The following is a 21,291-nucleotide window of genomic DNA, read 5'->3' as shown; positions in this document are numbered from 1 at the left end:
AATACTTATTTACTGATTCTATTCTACATATAAAAACATATATTACAATACATTTGAGCTGGGGGGATATAGCCTAATAATAATAATTTTTACCAGATGACACAGAACAAATGTAATGCAGTTTCACAGGGCGAATAGCTCTGCATTTTTTTTTTATAAATACAACCCTTAATCTTAATTGTCAGAAGAGTTGGAAACACAAGGCTGTCAGAAAAGCCCAACTGAAATGTGTATGCCTCAAGAAAGAATGTTATACATGACTTTAGCCTTTTGCTTGTAACTTTTTTTTGCAGTAGAGATTAAAATTGTCTCATATGTCTTAGGTCTCACAAGGTAGATTTTCCTTTTTTTTTTTATTTTATTTAAAGAGAATTTTTATATTTTAACACCATTAAGACAAACTGCCATGAAGGGCGCAGGACTATAACAAGAAAAAGAATATAAATAATACATAATATTTAAATCAGAGTAGAAAAAAATTTTGATTTTCACACTAATACTGTGTGTATGGGCTAAGCAAAATTGAGAGTTTTCCTTTCCTCATAATTTCTGTAAAAAATCAGGAGTTTTCCATGATAAAATTTCACCATTTTGGTGAAATGCATTGAATCCAAAAGAGAAAGCTTAAAGTGATATTAAAGGTGCAATTTTTTTTTTCGATAACAAACATGTTCTACTTACCTGCTCTGTGCAATGGTTTTGCACAGAGCAGCCCTGATCCTCCTCTTCTTGGGTCCCCCGACAGCGCTTCTGGCTCCTCCCTCCTGTGGAGTGCCCCCATAGGAAGCTGCTTGCTATGGGGACACTTTTGTGGGCTTGCTCCTAAGCTGCTCTGTGTGTCCGTAAGACTCGCAGAGTGGGGCTCAGCCCCGCCTCCCACATCCTCCTCACTGACTATGACTGACAGCTGTCTCTGTGCCAATGAGGACGGCGAGAGCCAGGAGAGCCACTGCTCTTGTGCACGATGCTGGATCGAGATCAGGCTCAAGTAAGTATTAGGGGGGACTGAGGAGGCACTGCATACTGAAGGTTTTTTAGAATAAATGAAGGTAAAAAACCTTCAGCCTTTACCACTTTCATAAATTAGGTTTTGGAGGATAATTAAGATTGCAATGACTGAAATTATAGATACAGTTGTGTCCAAAATTATTCAACCCCCAATGCTGTAAAGGGGTTTAGGGACTATAGTGTACATTTGGAATTGTATTCAGAATCAAATCCTACAAGGACGTTGTAACTACCCAAATGCAACTAAAATGACATCAATTGTTTATGTAATACAGTAGTAAATGGTTCTTATGTGGTTTCTTCATTGCCACAATTATTCAACCCCTTAAAGACTACCACTCTGAAGAACAGAGGTTCATACAGGTGCTTTCCATCAGGTATTGAAAACACCTGTGGATGTCACCGAGCAGCAATCAAGCATAATAAGCACCAATTAGGCAGCTTTAAAATGACTGTGATACTCAGCTCCTTCTAGACATTTACTGGTGTGGTTACAAACATGGTGAAGGCAAGAGAATGGTCCAGGAAGACAAGAGAAGAGGTGATTTCTCTTCACAGGAAGGGCAATGGCTATAAGAAGATTGCAAAGATGTTAAACATACCAAGAGACACCTTAGGAAGCATCATTCGCAAATTCAAGGCAAAGGGCACTGTTGAAACGCTACCTGGTCGTGGCAGAAAGAAGATGCTGACTTCGACTGCTGTGCGCTACCTGAAGCGTAGAGTGGAGAGAAGTCCCCGTGTGACTGCTGAGGAACTGAGAAAAGATTTGTCAGATGTGGGTACAGAAGTTTCAGCCCAGACAATAAGACGCACACTGCGTAATGAAGGCCTCCGTGCCAGAACTCCCAGGCGTACCCCCTTGCTGTCTCCAAAGAATAAGAAGAGTCGACTGCAGTATGCCAAAAGCCATGTGGACAAACCACAAAAGTTGTGGGATAGTGTTCTGTGGACTGATGAAACAAAATTAGAACTGTTTGGGCCCATGGATCAACGCTATGTTTGGAGGAGGAAGAACAAGGCCTATGATGAAAAGAACACCTTGCCTACTGTGAAGCATGGTGGAGGGTCAATCATGCTTTGGGGCTGTTTTGCTTCTGCAGGTACAGGGAAGCTTCAGCGTGTGCAAGGTACCATGAATTCTCTTCAGTACCAGGAGATATTGGATGGAAACGTGATGCAGTCCGTCACACACCTGAGGCTTGGGAGACGTTGGACCTTTCAACAGGACAATGATCCCAAGCATACCTCCAAGTCCACTAGAGCATGGTTGCAGAGGAAAGGCTGGAACATTTTGGAGTGGCCATCGCAGTCACCAGACTTAAATCCGATTGAGAACCTCTGGTGGGACTTAAAGAAAGCAGTTGCAGTGCGCAAGCCTAAGAATGTGACTGAACTGGAGGCCTTTGCCCATGAAGAATGGGCGAAGATACCCGTAGATCGCTGCAAGACACTTGTGTCAAGCTATGCTTCACGTTTAAAAGCTGTTATAACTGTAAAAGGATGCTGTACTAAGTACTAAGATTGAATGTCACTTGGGGGTTGAATAAAACTGATAATGCTGTGAGCACAGAAAAGACATTTGTGGTTATTTCATTATAACTGTTATGTTATATTTGTCTGACCTACAAGTGCCTCTTTAATGTAAATGTAAGCAAGATGACTGAATGATCAAAAGCAATGTCAAACTGGCCAAAACACTCAATTTCAGTGGGGGTTGAATAATTTTGGACACAACTGTACTTCTAACTATCCTGGACCAATTCTTATGCCAAAAAATTACCATTTACTAGTCTCATCAAAAACAGAAAAACAGTAAAAAAAAGTGAAAAAAATAAAGCAACAGTACACAGTAATCAAATAGGCAAAAAATACAAAGAATGAATGCAATTAATTACATGACCCTGAATACAATACAATTTTGAATAAGCAACTTAAATGAGCGAAATAAAAAAGTAAAAACATGAACAATAAGCAATTCATTAACTCTGTTTCTTTTATAGCTCCTGTCTAAACGGTGGCACCTGTGTGGATGGCATTGCCTCTTACTCCTGTGTCTGCCCAGACACATTCACAGGAAGGCAATGCCAAGACCAGATGACTTACTGTACAACAGATTCGTGCAAGAATGGGGGTACTTGCCATGAAGTTCCTGGTGGATACATCTGCTCCTGTCCTGAATTGTACACAGGGGGCGCCTGTGAGGTGAGGGCAAATTATATTATCACATTAATGTCTTGGGATATTCTCTTTATGTATATAAAAAATGACTGCGCTGTACACTAAATAATCATAAACAATAAACAAGCAAATAAATACTGCTACATAAAAAATGTGTATAGATTAATTGAAATGAAAAAAGTCCACATTCATATATCAAATAATTAAAAGTCCCAAATCCAATAACAGTGCTGTGTGCTAAAGAAATCCTCAAATGGAAAGTGCATAGGTGTGCACAAATGCTTGACACAAAAGAAAAAATCAGCCTTTTACCAGACACTTTGATCTCCAATCAAGAGATCAAACGAGCAGATGGTGTTCAGATCCCACACTGACTCCCTAGTTAGCGGTATCAGGGAGATGAATAGGAGATGAATGGACAACTGCAGGTTCACTTGAACGAATCCATCACATCAGACAGCTCTCCACATCATGCAAGGAAAGGTTTAAAACAGAAGAAGAATGCTCCGCTTTCTGCGATGTCACGTCGTTCTGGTTGGTGGTCTGACACCGCGGGAATTTTAAATGTTTAACACTGCCTTTATGAACCTTATCTATGTAAGTGCAATACTGTAATAAATTCTTTGCTGGTTTATCAGGTCGCACTACGAAGTTTTCTTCTTCTGTTTTAAACCTTTCCTTGCATGATGTGGAGAGCTGTCTGATGGATTAGTTCAAGTGAACCTGCATTTGTAATTCATCTCCTATTTATTTCCCTGATACAGCTAACTAGGGTGTCAGTGTGTGGGATCTGAACACCATCTGCTCATTTGATCTCTTGATCGGGGATCAAAGTGTCTGGTAAGAGACTGATTTTTTCTTTTGTGGACACCTATGCACTTTCTGTTGGAGGATTTCTTTAGCACACAGCACTGTGTTATTGGATTTGGGAGTTTTAATTAGTTAATATATGAATGTGAACTTATATAATTTCAATTAATTTATGCACATTTTTATGTAGCAGTATTTATTTGATTGATTATTGTTTATGATTATCTAGTGTACAGCGCACTCATTTTTAAATATATTTTGTATTTTCTGGTGTTCAGGGAAAGAGTAGCAGCAGTTCACTAATTGTTTCACTATTGTTTCAGAATATATTTTTTTCACACATTTATTCACATATTGTATTGTCTGGGTTGTAGCACAGTTTTTTTCCCCCTTTTTTCATTCTCTTATGTAGCATGGTGGTTGAGTGGTAAGCACTCTAGCTTTGAAGTGCTGGGTTTCTTGAAAACGTATCTGTTTAGATTTTATGTTCTCAAAATATGTCTGGTAGGTTACTGGATATGTGGGTAAACGGATGTGAACATGAGTGATTTTAAGCTTGTGATTTGTAAAGTTAGATGTTTAGTTAGCAACAGAGTCCTGTGACATATATAGAAACAGCAAAAGGGCTGCACAATGCAAACTAAGATACATTATCATTGGCAACCTTCAGTTTTGTATGTTGCAACAAATTAGATTTTTGTTCTAGTTAGAATACTGAAGCAAAAAACTATGCTATGGCAAGATCACTAGGCTTCATGGCTTTACCTCTCTATTTAACGTCCCTATAGGACATCATAGATTTCTGTGCTCGCAGACCATGTCAAAATAAAGGAATATGTTCTCAAACGGGGACAAGATATCGGTGTCAGTGTGCCTTCGGATGGGTTGGAAGTCACTGTGAAACCCCTCTTCTGACCTGCAAGGCCACAGCCTCAAGAGGTACCAACTATGATACTTTCTTTGTTTTCTATGCACACAATAAAATTGTTTGTACTTCTTATACTAACTAGATTGATTCCAAGTTTCATTTTTGTTGTGTAAGATAGAATTTAAAATAGGATAAATCTGTCTGCCTATTGCTCCAGTTTTGCTTCCAATCAAAAAAGACCATTTTGAAATATTGTTTCGCTGTGCCTTTAAATCCACAAATAAAGTGAATGCAAACACATAAATATCAAATAAATAATACAAAATTAAGTGAGAAGAGTGTCCATTGGGATGAAATGTACCAGGGCGAAGCCTGTGCTGACATCATTACGCATACTGGAGCCATAACTTGTAGGGCTGTACAGTTTTTGATGTATTTTTACATGCAAACAGATTGTGAGTAGATATGTAGTATATATAATAATAAAGCAAGTGGTTTTGCACTATGGGAAGTTCTCATCTGTTTCTCTTGTTGGGCTAACCACTGTGGAGCGAAAGAGGTGATTCAACTGATACTCCTTATTGGTGTGCCCTGTGGTCCCTTTCTTCCTGAATGTATTGGCTACAGCAGATACCACGTATTTAAGAACTCTTAAGACCACCTACAGTATAATTTAGGGTTTTCTGATTGGTAAGAGGCTTTGTTTGGTGATGGTGGTGAAACTCACTGTGGAACATCTTACTAGGATGGACTTTATGGGACTTAAATTTATGATACAAATTTCACAGAACGTGTTGACAAAATTTTATTTCAAATTATTCTCACTTAATTTGTATTATTTATGTGATATTCATGTTTTTGCTTTCACTTTGTCTGTGGATTTAAAGGCACATCACAACAATATTGTCAAATAAGATTTAAGCATCTTTACTTTGGAGTGATTGAGCGCTGCTGTGAGAATGTATTATTTTGTGATTAATTAAATTTTGTATTATTTTGTTTTTAATTAAATTTTGCACTAAGCACAGAATTTTACTTTTTAATAAAAAAATACCATTGCTGTACCTTTTATGAGAGTTTTTGGACTCTTGGCTATTGCACCTTTATGAGTTTGTTGGATATCACATTCCAAATATGGAGATGGTCCCCTTTGGCAACTATAACAACCTCCACACTTCTAGGAAGACTTTCCACAAGATGTTTGTTTGTAAGGCGTTTTGCCCATTCAGCCTAAAGAACATTTGTGAAGTCAATCAGTACTGATGTTTGACGAGAAGACCTGGTTGCAGTAGCAATTCAGTTCATCCTATAGGTGTTCAGTAGGGTTGAGGACAGGGCTTGGTGCAGGTCTCTTGAGTTCCTCCACACCAAACTCATAAAACCATGTCTTTATGGAGCTGGAAAGAAAACAGCTTTTCCTAAACTGTTATCACAAAGCTGGAAGCACACAATTGTTTAAAATGTCTTTGTATGCTATAGTATTACAAGTATCCTTCAATGGAAACACCTGGACTCAATAGTTTGGAGGGGCACCTCCAAACTTCTTGGTCATAAAGTGAATTATGGGTCAAAATCTCTTTCACAGGATACATTAATGTCCTAAAGATAGAGTGTAAATGAGAAAGATAATTTTGCATAAAAATGACCAGTAGTACTGTTACATTATTCCCAAAGGCCAGTTTAGTAGATTAAAGCTTCTGTGGGTAACAGTACAGTTATCTTTTCATAAGAGTTTGTGATTACAATCTATCAAGTTAATTCACTTTTGCTTGTCTTAAGTTCTACAATTTCTATGTTTCTTTTTACCGAACCTTTGTAGGAGTGGATCCTGACACACTCTGTAACAAACATGGAAACTGCGTGGATTTAGGGACATCTTATGTATGTCGATGTTTCCCGGGTTACTCTGGCACTCATTGCCAGGAGAAATTTGACCCATGCCACTCAAACCCTTGTAAGAATGGTGGCCGCTGCCGGGACATTTCTGGGTCACCCTCTTGCCAGGTGGGAGACTATTCTTGATTTTATGGGCAATTGATTAATACAACATTTAGTTCTGATATATTTCATCTGCTGTACTCACAATATCAAAAACATTTTTGTACAGTGCCTACATGGCCACTATGGGGCAACCTGTGAAGAGAAAGATCCTTGTCTGTCCCAGCCTTGTTACCACAATGGGGTGTGTGTGCCCAAAGGGAGCAACTATCATTGTGTGTGCCCATCGGGAACTCAAGGTAAGGACATTCAGAAGTATCACATTAGCCGGTTAAAGGGTCAGTACACCAAGAAGCAAAGTTTAATCATTGATAGAGTTTGGAGAACGTCATCTTTCAGAGACCTCAATGGCCAGTGATTTTTGGGGGCCTGTACATCCTGCTATTATTAAGGGTTTCTTTTTTTTTATTATTTAGGGTAGTTTGTTTTATTTAATTTAGTGTTCTGTGTATGCAAAGGTATAAAAGGATAGTAAAGAATGTAGTTATAAATACTTAAGTTTATGTTTTGCACTTGATTAGTATTTGTATACTGTCTAGGTGCCATTTTTTTGGCACACAACATCTAGGATAGTTAAAAGAAGTAACAGTAACCCATCAGGGAAACAAAGAAACACAGCACCTCTAAGTGTGTACTGTGAAGGTATTTAATAGAAAGATAAGTAGTAACTCACATCTTAGAATTTAAAAACAGGCTCATGGGTAAGAGGCTGATGAAAGAGCGTGCCTGGACTCATCTCGTCTGCACATGCTCAGAAACGCGTCGCATTTTTATGACGTCAGACGCCACATGTGCTGATCCCAGACATCTTGGAGACTCTGCCAGGCTCCACCATCCATGCTGCATATGCACAGCACCATCTGTAGTGTGTCTGATCCAGAGAGTTCGTCAGCAGGTGGTGCTGTGCATGTGCAACATGGATGGTAAGCCTGGTGGAATCTCCAAGATGTCTGCCAGCAGATGGTGCTGTGCATATGCAGCATGGATGGTGGAGCCTGGCAGAGTCTCCAAGATGTCCGGGATCAGCACATGTGGCGTCTGACGTCATAAAAATGCAACGCGTTTCTGAGCATGTGCAGACGACATGAGTCCAGGCACGCTCTTTCATCACCCTCTTACCCAAGAGCCTGTTTTTAAATTCTAAGATATGAGTTACTACTTATCTTTCTATTAAATACCTTCACAGTACACACTTAGAGGCGCTGTGTTTCTTTGTTTCCCTTCTGCAGAGTTATGCTTCGCTCCTACGCAGCTTGCCCTTAGTGCCTGCTGGACTACCTTCACCCCTGCCCATTTGGAACTCATCACACATACATGGACTGCCACACCATGCGCCTTTTATCCCTTTTGTATTTACAGTACCCATCAGCCCTATTCTTCTTGTAATGAAAGAAATATGCAAACTGCCATAGCCGACCCCCCTTTATGAAAATGCTGGTTGTCTGGCTGTTATGGTGATCCAAAATCTTCATTAGTTTCTGAGTCACTAAGCTGGAATAAGTACGCAGATCTTGAGTTCTTACCACTGTGTAATTGTAGTGTTTCTATAAAAATGTCCTGAAATAAATGTTGCTGAATAGAAAAGTCTTGTGTTATGTTAACTATCTCATTTCAATGACAAAAGATGTAGGCTCCATGCACATTTAGGCTATTAGTGTTTTTTGAGCTTCAGCATCTAGGAGCAACAAATAAATTGTTTTTGTAGAGTTTTCTTGAGCATTTTCCAGCACAAAAAAATGATAAACGCTCCTAAACGCTACTAAAAGGCTCCTAACAGCTTTAAATGCATTAAAAATGCTAATAAAATGCTAACGCTCCTAAGCTCTATTATAACGCTACTAAAAAAACGTCATTACCAGCTTTTTTTTATCCAGCATTTTTCCCAGCATTTTGGTATCTCCATACTGGTAATGGCGTTTTTTAGTATTTTTAGTATCGGTTTAGTTGAACTTAAGAGCATTTTATTAGCGTTTTTATAGTACATGTAGTAAAAAGCTAGAAAAAAAGCTGTTAGGAGCTTTTTAGTAGTGTTTAGGAGCATTTAGTTCCTTTTCTGCTGCAAAATTCTCCAAAAAACAATCTGTTTGCTGCTCCTAGATGGTGAAGTTCAAAAAACACTAATAGCCTAAAGAAGTGTGCATGGACACGTAGAATAACACTATTTAGCTTTAGGGAGCAGAAAAAAAAATGTTTATAACAGTTTCTAACATTTTTCTTTTTACTGTATTAGGAGCCCGCTGCGAAATTAATATAGATGACTGCGCTACAGCCAAAGTTCGGTGCTTCCATGGGGGCACATGCATGGATGAAGTTGGGGGTTTCTCTTGCCTCTGCCCCCTAGGGTATGTGGGAGAGCGCTGTGAAGGGGATGTCAACGAATGTCTGTTCAACCCCTGTGACCCACGAGGGACACATACCTGCGTGCAGCTCAGCAACAGCTTTCAGTGCCAGTGCCATCCACATTACACAGGTTGAAAGCATGGGCCTCTCTGATATCCACTCCAACCTTGTACTCTCCTCTTCCATTCCTCCACCCCTCTCTACACACTTCCCCATTCCTCCCTCCTTCCATCTCCTACATTTCCCTTTTCTTCTGTCTACTTCTATTCTCTCATCTTCTTTATTTTGTTCTCTCCTCTCCTGTCTGTCCTCTCCACTCTACTCTCCTCTGCTCTCCTTCTTCACCCCCTTTCTACCCTCTTCTCCCCACTCCTCTCCTCCCCTCTTGCCCTGTCCTCCTTTCCTCTCCTCTATTTTTCTTCCCTCTGCTCTTCTCTCTTTCCCTATCCTTCTCTTCCCTTTCCTCTCCTCCTATACCCTTTCCTGTAATATTCCCCCCTGCCCTTCCCTCCTCTATCCTCTTTTCTTTCATCTCCTCTCCTCCCTTCTTTCCTCCTCTCCTCTTCCCTTCTCTTCCTTCACTCTTCGCTCCTCTCTCCCCCTACCCCCTCTTCTTGAATCCCCTCCCTTCCCTCTTCAACCAATCCCCTCTCTTCTTTCCTCCCCTCTCCTTCTCTCATCCACTCTCTCTATGCTCCTCACTCATCTCTTCCCCCATCCCCTCCTCTCCTCTCCCCTCCCCATCATATCCCCTCTCCTCTTCTATTTTCTCTCCTCCTCTTTTCTCTCCTCTCCTCCCCTCCCTTCCCTCTCATATCTCCTCTCCTCTCCCCTCCTCATCATATCCCCTCTCCTCTTCTCTTTTCTCTCCTCTCCTTTCCTCTCCTCTTCTCTCCTCCCCCCCCCCCCCTTCCTCTCATCATATCCCCTCTCCTCTTCTCTTTTCTCTCCTCTCCTCTCCTCCCCTCCCCTCCTCTCATCTCCTCTCCCCTCCCCGTCATATCCTCTCTCCTCTCCTCTTTTCTCTCCTCTCCTCCAGCCAGCAAGTTTATAATAAAATGCTTTTCTATTTTTCCTCACCTCTTATCTAAATATTTTGCTTACCCATAATTCTTCTGCTATTTAATCTCCTCTATTTGCCAGTAATACCTCTTTATACAATAAATGTTCCCTGCCTTCTCCTCAGGTCATAGATGTGAGCACATCATCAATTACTGTGATAATAGCCCTTGCGCTAATGGCGGAACCTGTGCTCTGGCTGTTAACACCACACTGGGATTCACCTGCGGCTGCCCACAGGTAATTATCTCCAATTAGTCATAATAAGTCTGAATAATCACTTGTCATTACTTGTTATTATTGAAGTTCATCCTCCGGTAATCATAGGAAATTGGTGAGTTATTTTTGTTTTATGTGCAATCTGTTTTCTCTGATCGGTGCTGATGTGGGATCTCAGACCAGGGTGTACAGGGAACACCAGCTCACATCTGTTTAACAGACTAAGCTTTTTAGGACCAATAGAATACCTTTCTCAGCTTTTAATTATTCCTAATCAAATAAACCATAAATAAATAACATCACAAATAAATAAATCATCCAAACCACAATCAAATTAAAAAGTGAAATGCTCTCAAAAATTGTCGATCAAATCAAGGGCAAATTATTACATAATAAATATATAAACATAATGGGAAGTAATAAATTAATATATCAAACACCCCTAGTGTAGGTTCTTCCAAAATAAACAGTGTCAGCAACATGATGGACCACTTGCCCTCCGGAAGATTTACCCCCCTCCCTGACCAGGTCATTTTTTGCTATTCAGCGCTACGCTATTTCAATTGGTAACTGCACGGTCATGCAATGCTGAACCCAAAAAAATATATATTTTTTACTTTTGGTTATAAAAAATATCCAGTAAGCTCAAAGTTAGCCGTAAATTTAGGCCAGAATGTAGGCCAAAAGACTGCCAGGGCAGTACAACCCCCCCTCCCCCAATTACCCTTTTTTGGAAAGTACACACCCCAAGGAATTAGCTGAGTGGCATGTTGAGTCCTTGGAAAATTTTATTTTTTGGAACAAAATTTTTGAAAATGACAATTTTTAAAAAAATTTTTTTTTTACACAAAGTTGTCATTAAATGATATATTGCTCAAGTATGCCATTTATATGTATGAAATTACACCCCAAAATTCTGCTACTTCTGAGTATAGGGATACCATGTGAGAGACTTTTTGGCAGCCTATCCACATACAGGCCCCCAAAATCCAATGACCACTTTCAAGCTTTAAAAGGGCATATTTCTTCATATCACTTCCTTACTACCTATCACAGTTTCAGAGGCCCAATAATGCCAGGATAGTACAAACACCCCCCAAATTGACCACTTTTTGGAAAGTAGACACCCCAATGAATTTGATAAGAGGCATGCTGAGTATTTTTCTGATTTAATTTTTGAAAAATAAAAAATACATTTTTATTTTCTTTCTTCATTTTCCAAAAACTTGTGGCAACAAATGAGATCTGCAAAATACTCAATCTTAGCAAATACCTTGGAGTGTCTATTTTCCAAAAAGGGGTCATTTGGGGGGGGGGTGCTTCTACTATCCTGGTATTATAGGGCCAACATAAGAAGCTTCTGCCACACATCACCCACTTTTCTAACCACTTGAAGAACAAGCCTTTTCTAACACTTTTTGTTTACATGAAAAAAACATTTTTTTTGCTAGAAAATTACTTTGAACCCTAAACATTATATATATACAGTTGCAAGAAAAAGTATGTGAACCCCTTGGGATTACGTGGAGTTTTGCATGAATTGGGCATAAAATGTGCTCTGAACGTCATCTAAGTCACAACAATAGAAGAACACAGTCTGCTGAACATAATACTACACAAATATTAGATGTTGCCATGGTTTAATTGCACATAACATGTAAACATTCACAGTGCAGGGAGGAAAAAGTATGTGAACCTTTGGACTTAATAACTGGTTGAGCCTCCTTTTGCAGCAATAACCTTAACCAAACGTTTCCTGTAGTTGCAGATCAGACCTGCACAACGATCTGGAGCCATTTTGGACCACTCCTCTTCACAAAACTGTTTCAGTGTAGCAATATTCTTGGGATGTCTGGTGTGAATCGTTCTCTTAAGGTCATGCCACAGCATTTCAATTGGGTTGAGGTCAGGACTCTGACTGGGCCCCTCCAGAAGGTGTATTCTGTGCTGTTGCAGCCATTGTTTTGTTGAATGACTTGTATGCTTTGGGTCATTGTCCTGTTGCATCACCCATCCTCTGCGGAGCTTCAGTTGGCGGACAGATGGTCGTACGTTTTCCTGCAAAATGTCTTGATATACTCTGGAATTAATTTTCCCATCAATGACAACAATCCGTCCAGGCCCTGAGGCAGCAAAGCAGCCCCAAACCATGATGCTCCCTCCGCCATGTTTTACAGTGGGGATGAAGTTTTGATGTTGGTGTGCTGTGCCTTTTTTTCTCCACACATAGTGTTGTGTGTTCTTCCCAAACAACTCAATCTTGGTTTCATCTGTCCACAGTATATTTTGCCAGTAGTGCTGTGGAACATCCAGGTGCTCTTTTGCAAACTTCAAACGTGCTGCAATATTCTTTTTGGACAGCAATGGCTTCCTCCGTGGTGTCCTCCCATGTACTCCATTCTTGTTTAATGTTTTCCTTATTGTAGATGTGTCAACAAAAATGTTAGCATGTGCCAGAGATTTCTGTAGGTCTTTAGCTGACACTCTGGGATTCTTCTTTACCTCATGCAGCATTCTGAGCTGGCTCTTGCAGTCATTTTTACAGGACGACCACGCCTAGGGAGAGTAGCAACTGTCCTAAACTTTCTCCATTTGTAGACGGTCTGTCTTACCGTGGACACATGAACATCAAGGCTTTTGGAGATACTTTTGTAACCCTTTCCAGCTTCATGCAAGTCAACAATTCTTGATCGTAGGTCTTCTGAGAGCTCTTTTCTGCGAGGCATGGTTCACATCAGACAGTGCTTCTTGAAACCAGTAAACCCAAAACAGGTGTGTGTTTTTTAAGGGCAGGACAGCTGTCAGCAACACATCCAATATCATCCCACTGATTGGAGTCAAGGTTGGCTCACTCCTGGCTCCAATTAGCTCTGGGAGAAGTCATTAGGCTAGGGCCTCACATACTTTTTCCTCCCTGCACTGTGAATGTTTACATGTTATGTGCAGTTAAACCATGGCAACATCTAATGTTTGTGTAGTATTATGTTCAGCAGACTGTGTTCTTCTATTGTTGTGACTTAGATGACGTTCAGAGCACATTTTATACCCAATTCATGCAAAACTCCACGTAATCCCAAGGGGTTCACATACTTTTTCTTGCAACTGTATATATATATATATATATATATATATATATATATATAAATATATATATATATATATATATATATATATATCAGATGTTTTCCCAATTTAAAAATGGTGCTGTTATTATCTGGCAAAATGGAAATGATAAAATACTCGTAGCTTCTGGTTTCTTAGACCATAGAGATGATTGGAGCCATTCTGTTTTTTTATCAGCTCTATTGTCAGCCAGCGGAACTGCCGGCTGCCTTCTCAGATTCCTCTGTGGGATGGAAGAACCCAAAAAAAAACGTGGAAGATGGTGGGGGGAGTCCCCTTCCACTCTTGTAAAAATGATCCAATGGCTAATTAGCCGCTAGGATTACTTTTACATGAAAGCTGACCTCCAGGATGCCTGTAGCTGCAGACATCATCCCACTATAACCACTTCACTGCATACCAGTATGTTGCTAGTCCTTGTTGGGCATATACTGTAAGTAACAGCAGAGAACACGGGCATATGATGAATTGGGACTGCAATTAATTTTTTTTTGTAATACCCATGTTGAGGGTTAGGCCCAAAAAAGTTTTAAATTCAGAAACCGTGATGCGAATTGTCTGGCAAGAGCTGAATTTTGGTGAGCGGCGATGTTTTGTTGTGCGTATAAATTGTTTTGGCCCACAATCAATTGATATAAATCTTCCATGAAAAATAGCGGAGGGGCTAAAAACTAGTGCTGGCAGCTGGCAGTGAACGGGGCTGATCCTTCTAACACTGCGTTTTTGGGGACACTATACAAAGGAGGCACTAGTATAGTTCTGTTTGTGATCAATATATTAATCTGTACAAACACTCTACTAGTAATGGGGGTGATCAGCGACCTATAGTGCGATAGTGTGCAGGCAATCTTATGCTAACTGACCCTGGCTGGGCGGGGCACTTACAGACCCTGACACTATCTGATGTCACTAGTGACAGTAATACAATGATCAGTAAAAACTTTTATATACTGACACTGTACTAATGGCACTGGCTGGGTGATGAGGTGATCAAAGGGTTAATAGGGACAGTCAAAGGATTAACTGTGCTAATCTAACATGTGCGTATAAAATATAGTGCTTTTACTCACAATGCAGTGTTCATTCTTCTCTCCCTGGACCAACACGGGGGGCAGCAGGGTGGGCAGATCCGCTCACACCCTGAAATATAAAGCGGCATAAGGTTACGTTGCTTTGCCCAAAGCTGCTGCTCGCCCGCACAATGAGGGCAGGCGGTCAGCAAGTCGTTAAAAAAATCCCTAAAAACTTTTTTTTTTAATCTTCAAAATGGTATTTTGTATTTTATTTTTTGTTTTACAGTTTTTATTATTTACCATAGTAACATTGTACTACTCTGGGGGGGGGGGGTAGGTGATAAGGGATTTTTTTTTGTTTTTTATACACTTTGCTTTGCAGGAGCAATAAAAATGATTGCTCCTGCAATGCAAAGCTTGCTTTGAACTGTCATGAATGAGTTAAGTTTATGACGGTTCAGAATAATAGTGATCTGTGATTGGCTGAAGCTGGCCACATGGCACAGGGTGCTGTGATTGGCCCCATGTATCATGTAACAGCTCTGGGCCAATCACAGCTCACCAGGAAGAGAAGCAGAACTGTTATGAATCAGCTTTGCTAACAGTGCATAGCGATAACATGATTACTGGGTCCCATTCACTGAGATCTTCATTCCGCTGTGTTTGGTGGACACAGTAGTCACAGGTGGGGAGCACAGCGCCCCCCCCCCCCCTTATTAGTACAGCCAGGGCAACGTACCTGTACATCGCTTTGCATGTAGCTGCCACCCGCCCAAAGTAAAAGCAGTTAAATAGATCTCCAAAATTGTGCTCCAATATTGTATATACATGTTTTAATAGTGTCCAAATAACTTGAAAATCCAGTGGGTTATTAAAGTGGTTGTAAGCCCTGTACACTACCTCCTTAGGAGTTGCTGCATTTTTGGGTCCTCCTGTAGTCCTGCACACCCAGGCAACACGCATTTTCTTTCACACTTGCACTCTGGAGACGTTAAACAATCCTTGAGTTTGTTTTTTGTAGTTTTATTAAGAGATACTGAACTTGGTTGGGGTTGAGGGATGTATGGGATGCCCAAGGAACTGTAGAAACTTGAGGACAAACTCCTTAGCAACTGTGTACAGATGTGGACAAAGAATGAAAGTATCTCCTTTTGAAGAGCTTTCCAGCCCTTCTGATGTACCACCTCAGACTCCAGATGAAGCCTCCTCTTCACCCAGCTGCCTGAGGGAATCCCTGGGCAAGAGAACCCAGAAACTGCAATTTAGCAAAGCAGCCCCAGATGAGGAGCTAGTTGGGTTTTCCACCTGACTGCCCTCTCCCCTTATCTGGCCCAGGGGGTGTAGGATTACTCACTCAGTCCTCTCCTGTAAGCTTGGTGGGTTAGTGGCTGCCTTCAGGACTCACACTGGGATGGCTCCTTTCCTGGTGGCTCCTCAGGGTCCGCATTCGATGCCCCTTACATAAAGTAAGTTGACCACCACTGCTCTAGAGAAATTATTGCTCCAACAGAAATCTGAAGTTCCAGTCTTTATCAGAGTATCTTTTACAGCAGTTTTTCTGAACCTTTTTATCCTAGAAGAACCTTTGAGATAATGTTCAAGTCTTGGGGAATGCCTGCTAAATTTTATTCATCAGGGTCAGCGGGAAAAATGTCCCTTGCTTTGGTGGCCACTGAGAAGAATGCTCCCCCTAAAGTGGTGGTCAGAATGCCATCCTTACAGACAACTAAAAATATTATTGGTGTTTGGCAGCTGTGGCGTTGGCCCCCAAACTATGTAGGCACCATTAGAAAGGAGGTCAGACAGCTACAGCTCAAGGAACTTCTAGTAACTACTGGAGGAACCCTAGGGCTCCACAAAACCCTGGCTAACAATGGTTGCTCTCTAAGCCCTTAGGCATGAATAACACCAAGTACTTCCTGTGCAGATAATAATTCCAAGCCTCAAAAATTAAACTGTTGATTTTTTTTCTTTTTATTTGGGATTGTTATTCAATATCTCTCTTTCATGGTTTAGGATTTTTCAGGTCCCACGTGTAGTGAGGTCATATTGTCTTGCAAAACCTACACCTGTCATAATGGTGGGAAGTGTATACAAGGAATGGAAGGGCTTCCTCGCTGTGTTTGCCATCGTGATTACACCGGCCCCCAGTGTCAGCAGTCTGTGGGATCCACTTCTTCTCCTCCACAGGGGCCCTGGAAGCAATGCCCTGAAGCAGAATGCCAGAGAAAGTTCCGAGATGGAGTTTGTGACAAAAAGTGCAACAACAAGTACTGCTTATATGACGGCTTTGACTGCAACATCACACAAAGCTGCAAGTAAGTTGTCATTGATGGGCATCAAGAGAATGAATGGAGTGATTCCAGAAAAGTTGATTTTGCGAAGAAATCACCAAAACTCTTAGCTGAACTCCTGGGAACTGAACAAACTTTGCAGTGGGTCTTCCCCAACACTTCAATTGATAAACTGTATTAAAGTTTTATTAAACAATAAATCCCCCTGCAAGGTAATGGCATAATATGTTAGTATGCATCTCATACTAGCACATTTTGAAATAATTACCTTAAAATGAAGCCCTCTAGTGGATTGCTGTCATCGCTGACTGGGCTTCCATCTTCACCCAGTCTTCCTTCCAGGTTCACTGGCTCTGGCCATTTGAATAGCCAAGCCGTGATGACGTCACTCCTGTGCATTCGCACAGGAGTCACACCTACGGTACAGAGCTCATACCCATACCATCCCTTCAAAGCACATGCACTGGTGACATCATTGGCTGCAGAAACAATGACTATATCCTAAACAGTACACATTTAGGAGAAAGTCCTTGTAAACAGGTAAGCTTTATTAAAAGCTTACCTGTAGGTACGAGTGTTCCAGAAGGGTTTACTGCCACTTTAAGTGGTCAATGTTTGTCAATGCTACCAGTGAAAATGACTTCTTCTTCCATCCATGAGACCAGTACCCTGAAGCCTCTTCTCTATGGCACTCTTCCTGGCAATCATCACGTACAATGCATTGTAAGTGAGGACACACAGGGCCAGCCTTTAGCACTGGAGCATAGAAGCGGGTTCCGGCTGCTGGGGGTGCAAGGGAGGATGGAATAAATTTAACCCTTGCAGCATGGGGGGAAGCACCACTACAAGGGTGGATTTTTTAGTTTCTTGGAGTCCAACTTTAATTCCACTTACTGCACTGCTGTGATGAAATTGGATTGCAAAAGAAATCTTTTTTTTTTGAGGGGGTGTTTTTTAAACAGGGGGATATGTTTATGGGTATTTGGTTTACTTTATGCTTTTTATATTTGTTTTTGTTTTTTTACTTTTTTATATTGGATCATTATTTGTGTACTGATACTTTGAATGTTTTATCCTACTTTTTTGCTGTCTGTTTTGTTAATTTTGTTTAAAAAAAAAACATAATCTAATGAGCAGAATCATGCTAAAGAGGCAACTGACTCAGGAGGTGGTGGTGGGGCTCTTTATCCTCTCTGCAGCTCAGTAGTGTTGCTCTGTCTATCCAGGGGAGCAGTTCTAAGCTGGTAGCTAGGATGCTGGCGGCTGAACCACAAAGTGTCATTGGTTCTTTTGGTCCAGGTGGATCAACTGAAAGTTTTCTGTACCGCCAGTTAACATACCTAACACGAAAACAGAAAACTAATGCAGCTATCCCAGTCTAAGGACTTGTAAGGTGCAATATGTTACATATTTGTTTTGTTCTTGGGTTTTGATATACATTAAAGTGGAACTTTAGAAAAAATAAAGCATGGCAGGCTTTTTAATGCAGAGGAGACATACTACTGCATTAAAGTTTCTTACTTTACACTGAGTTGCGCATTGCACCTGTCAAACCTCATGAGCAGGATGTGGAGGAATAAAAATAGCCTCTGTCTCTTGTATGATGACATACGATTCTGGGAAGCACCAAAAAAGTACCGGCTTTGGAAGGGTCAGAGGTTGCGTCTTTCTTCCTGGATAATCATTGATCTTCCTGTTTCCTGTATTGACTATTAGTCTGATGTGGGGCTCTTGGAAATGAGCCAGGCCGAGGCAATAAAAGCCTGTTCACAGCTCTTCTCTGCATCAAAATGGAGAGTATATCAAGGCTTTCCTGGAAATGCATTAGTATATATGTACAGTGAGGCGCCTATGAACGATGTGTTTGGTTGTTGGGAGTACTGACAGGGACGAATTTCTTAATAGCCAAAGCAGACTGGCCATGCATGTCTTGTTGGGGCTGGTAACACATTTGCGGGTATAAAGGTGCAAGGGTTAATTGCTTGTTCTGGTCTAGGGACAGGAAAAGTAATTTATTTACCTGATCCTCCGGCAGTGGACTTTCTGTGTCCTCATGTCCAAGAGGGGCTATGGTCCCTGCACTGGTCTTTATGATGTCAGAGGACCTGCATGAGCAGAGGACTGGGTAAATGTAAAAGCTGTGCCAGGTCCCCTAAACATAAAAGTGCAGGTAACCCAAGCAGTGCAGATGCAGCCAAAGGAGGATTTCCTGGAGATCAAAAAAAATCTGCTCTTTATTTAGTGGTTATGCAAAGTTTTTATTTTTTTTTTGGGGGGGGTTCCGTTTATTGGTTTAAAAGCAGACACACTGATATTATTGGGCAGCACAGTGGCTAAATGGTTAGCACTTCCGCCTGGCAGTAATCATGGGTTAACTGTGTGCAGGGAGTGTTTTACTGGGGGGCAGTATGTTGGTGCTTCACTGTAAGCACACTGCTCTGAATGGCTGTGCTGTGCTCAGCCATCCAGAGCAGTGTGCCCGAGCCGACAGGGAGGAGAACTGTTAGTAAACAAAGCAGCCCTTCTCCCCATTGGAGATCCTCGGTAATCACCGGGTGCCATGGATAATCACCGACCAGGACCCGGTGATTGACAGCCGTGGCCGCGAACAGTGGCGCGGGTAGTGCTCGCACGCGCCCCCTATCCGGAAATGCAAAATCCTGTATCTGTACGTGATTTTGCTCACCCCCCGCTGCATTGTAGCAGTGTATCTGCTATAGGGCAGCGGGAAGCGGTTAAGGACTTTTATTTCACATTATTTATTTTCATGATTTATTTGTATTTATTGTATCTAAGTTTTATGTTATATATTTTTGAATGCCCAGTTATGTAAAAACAAATAACATCTTCAGGGGTGGGATATTGGTTTGTGGACTGAGCATTTTAAGGCGAGAATTCAAGAAAGACTCCACGTCGTACAGGAAGTCATGTTTCCTTCCTATGGGAAGTGCGGACGTTTTGAATGTCAAGGCAGATCTCTTACACTCGGAAGGACTTGTGCTTCCTGGAAAATTTGGAAAACACTTATTTTTCACTGTGACAGTAAATGCATTCCATACGTCTCCACCACTCCTGTGATCATGATCATGTGATAGGGACACTGTGTTATTGTTCTTTTATAAAATCCTGTTTTCAACTACGTTTTCATCCTTTGTTGCATTTCAGTATTACTGATGTCCTGCAGCCTCTTAACAGCCACTTCCTGTCTACATATACTCCAGCACGTCATTTCTCAGGCATTCTGATGGCAAAAACAATGGACCGTGCCTGCGCAATGCGTATGGACACAGCCCCTTGTAGTCTGTATTGGGAGAATGTGCTGGGGTGTATTTACCACAAGGCAAACAAGGCATTTGCCTAGGGCTGCATTTTTCAGGGGGGCAGCACTGCCACCTAGAAGAAGGGACAGAAGAAGGGACACACGCAGCATGAGGAGCAGGTGTATGCAAAGCCTGACTCTCATACCCAGGGATGTCAGGAGCTGTGAAGGTGAATGCCTTTCTCTCTAGCACCAGCGTGGGGTGGTTTGCTGGTGTATGGGGGAGGTGGTAGTGGAAGCCTCTCTTGGGGGGGGGGGGGGGGGGTCAAGGGTGTTGTTGGTCAGTGTCAGGTTTTCTCTGTGGGCAAGGGGGGGAAGGATTTTTGTGTTGCCTAGGGCAGCACAAAACCTAAATACGCCACTAGGAATGTGTGTTCTGTTTCAAATGCTGCATTATGCATTACATATCTCCTTAGACCCAGTCTGTCTAGACAGCATGGTCACCTGCTGACTTGCCACTTTCCACAGGCAGCCTAACTCTTCAATAAGAGGTTGAAGCCAACACAATTTTACTTCAGCTAAATGCTGTATAGAAGATGTTTTTCCAGTCTTTTGACGTGTAAAAGGACAATATCGACTTTCCTAAACCCTGTCTGTGTGAATAACTAACGGTGACTGAGGCAACATGGAAGAAGTGTATGTGTGTGGGGGGCTGGGGGGGGGGACTAACCCAACTAGCACTAAACAGGAGGAGAGAACAGAAGAAGATATCAAAATCACATTAGTAAGCAAGTTGCAGTGGCCCAAATCCCCCACCAGATGTCAGCTTACTAAAATAAAAATGATAACCTCACGCAGTTGAATGTAAGACCTAAAAAATACATGAATGTGGGGCAGAACAGTGTGCCTCAGGGTATATCTTTATGGTTGCAACCAGGGGAGTCCCTAGGCAGGTGGGGGGGGGGGGGTGCGCCGCACCGGGTGAAACTTATTGCACGGGGTGACACCAGACATGCTCCACGGATCTGCGGATTAAGCATAATGGATCGGAGTGCAATCATTTATGCTCCCCAATCCACAGATCCGATCCATCCTGTGGGGATCGTCGGCTTGCTTTAA

At 41.5% G+C, this 21,291-nt stretch overlaps 1 protein-coding gene across 1 annotated transcript in view; it reads left to right on the top strand.

The window, feature by feature from the left end:
* Window positions 1-16,937, top strand: part of LOC149456933 (uncharacterized) — a gene marked incomplete at its 3' end in the record, with an annotated part of 109,588 nt that extends 92,651 nt beyond the window's left edge. Inside the window, exons 19-25 of the mRNA XM_089684221.1 lie at window positions 3,012-3,213; window positions 4,788-4,938; window positions 6,687-6,871; window positions 6,975-7,104; window positions 9,096-9,335; window positions 10,392-10,504; window positions 16,636-16,937. Of these exons, the coding sequence (XP_089540347.1) occupies window positions 3,012-3,213; window positions 4,788-4,938; window positions 6,687-6,871; window positions 6,975-7,104; window positions 9,096-9,335; window positions 10,392-10,504; window positions 16,636-16,937 (1,323 nt within the window). The remainder of the gene's footprint in view (window positions 1-3,011; window positions 3,214-4,787; window positions 4,939-6,686; window positions 6,872-6,974; window positions 7,105-9,095; window positions 9,336-10,391; window positions 10,505-16,635) is intronic.
* Between the last annotated feature and the right edge of the window lie 4,354 nt (window positions 16,938-21,291).

The sequence above is a fragment of the Staurois parvus genome, unplaced genomic scaffold (assembly GCF_062004578.1).
Source record: "Staurois parvus isolate SC_StPar_1 unplaced genomic scaffold, SC_StPar_1.0 ptg000340l, whole genome shotgun sequence".
Classification (NCBI taxonomy): domain Eukaryota; kingdom Metazoa; phylum Chordata; class Amphibia; order Anura; family Ranidae; genus Staurois; species Staurois parvus.
Note: the sequence above shows the minus strand (reverse complement) of the source record. Positions and strands in the feature narration are given on the sequence as shown.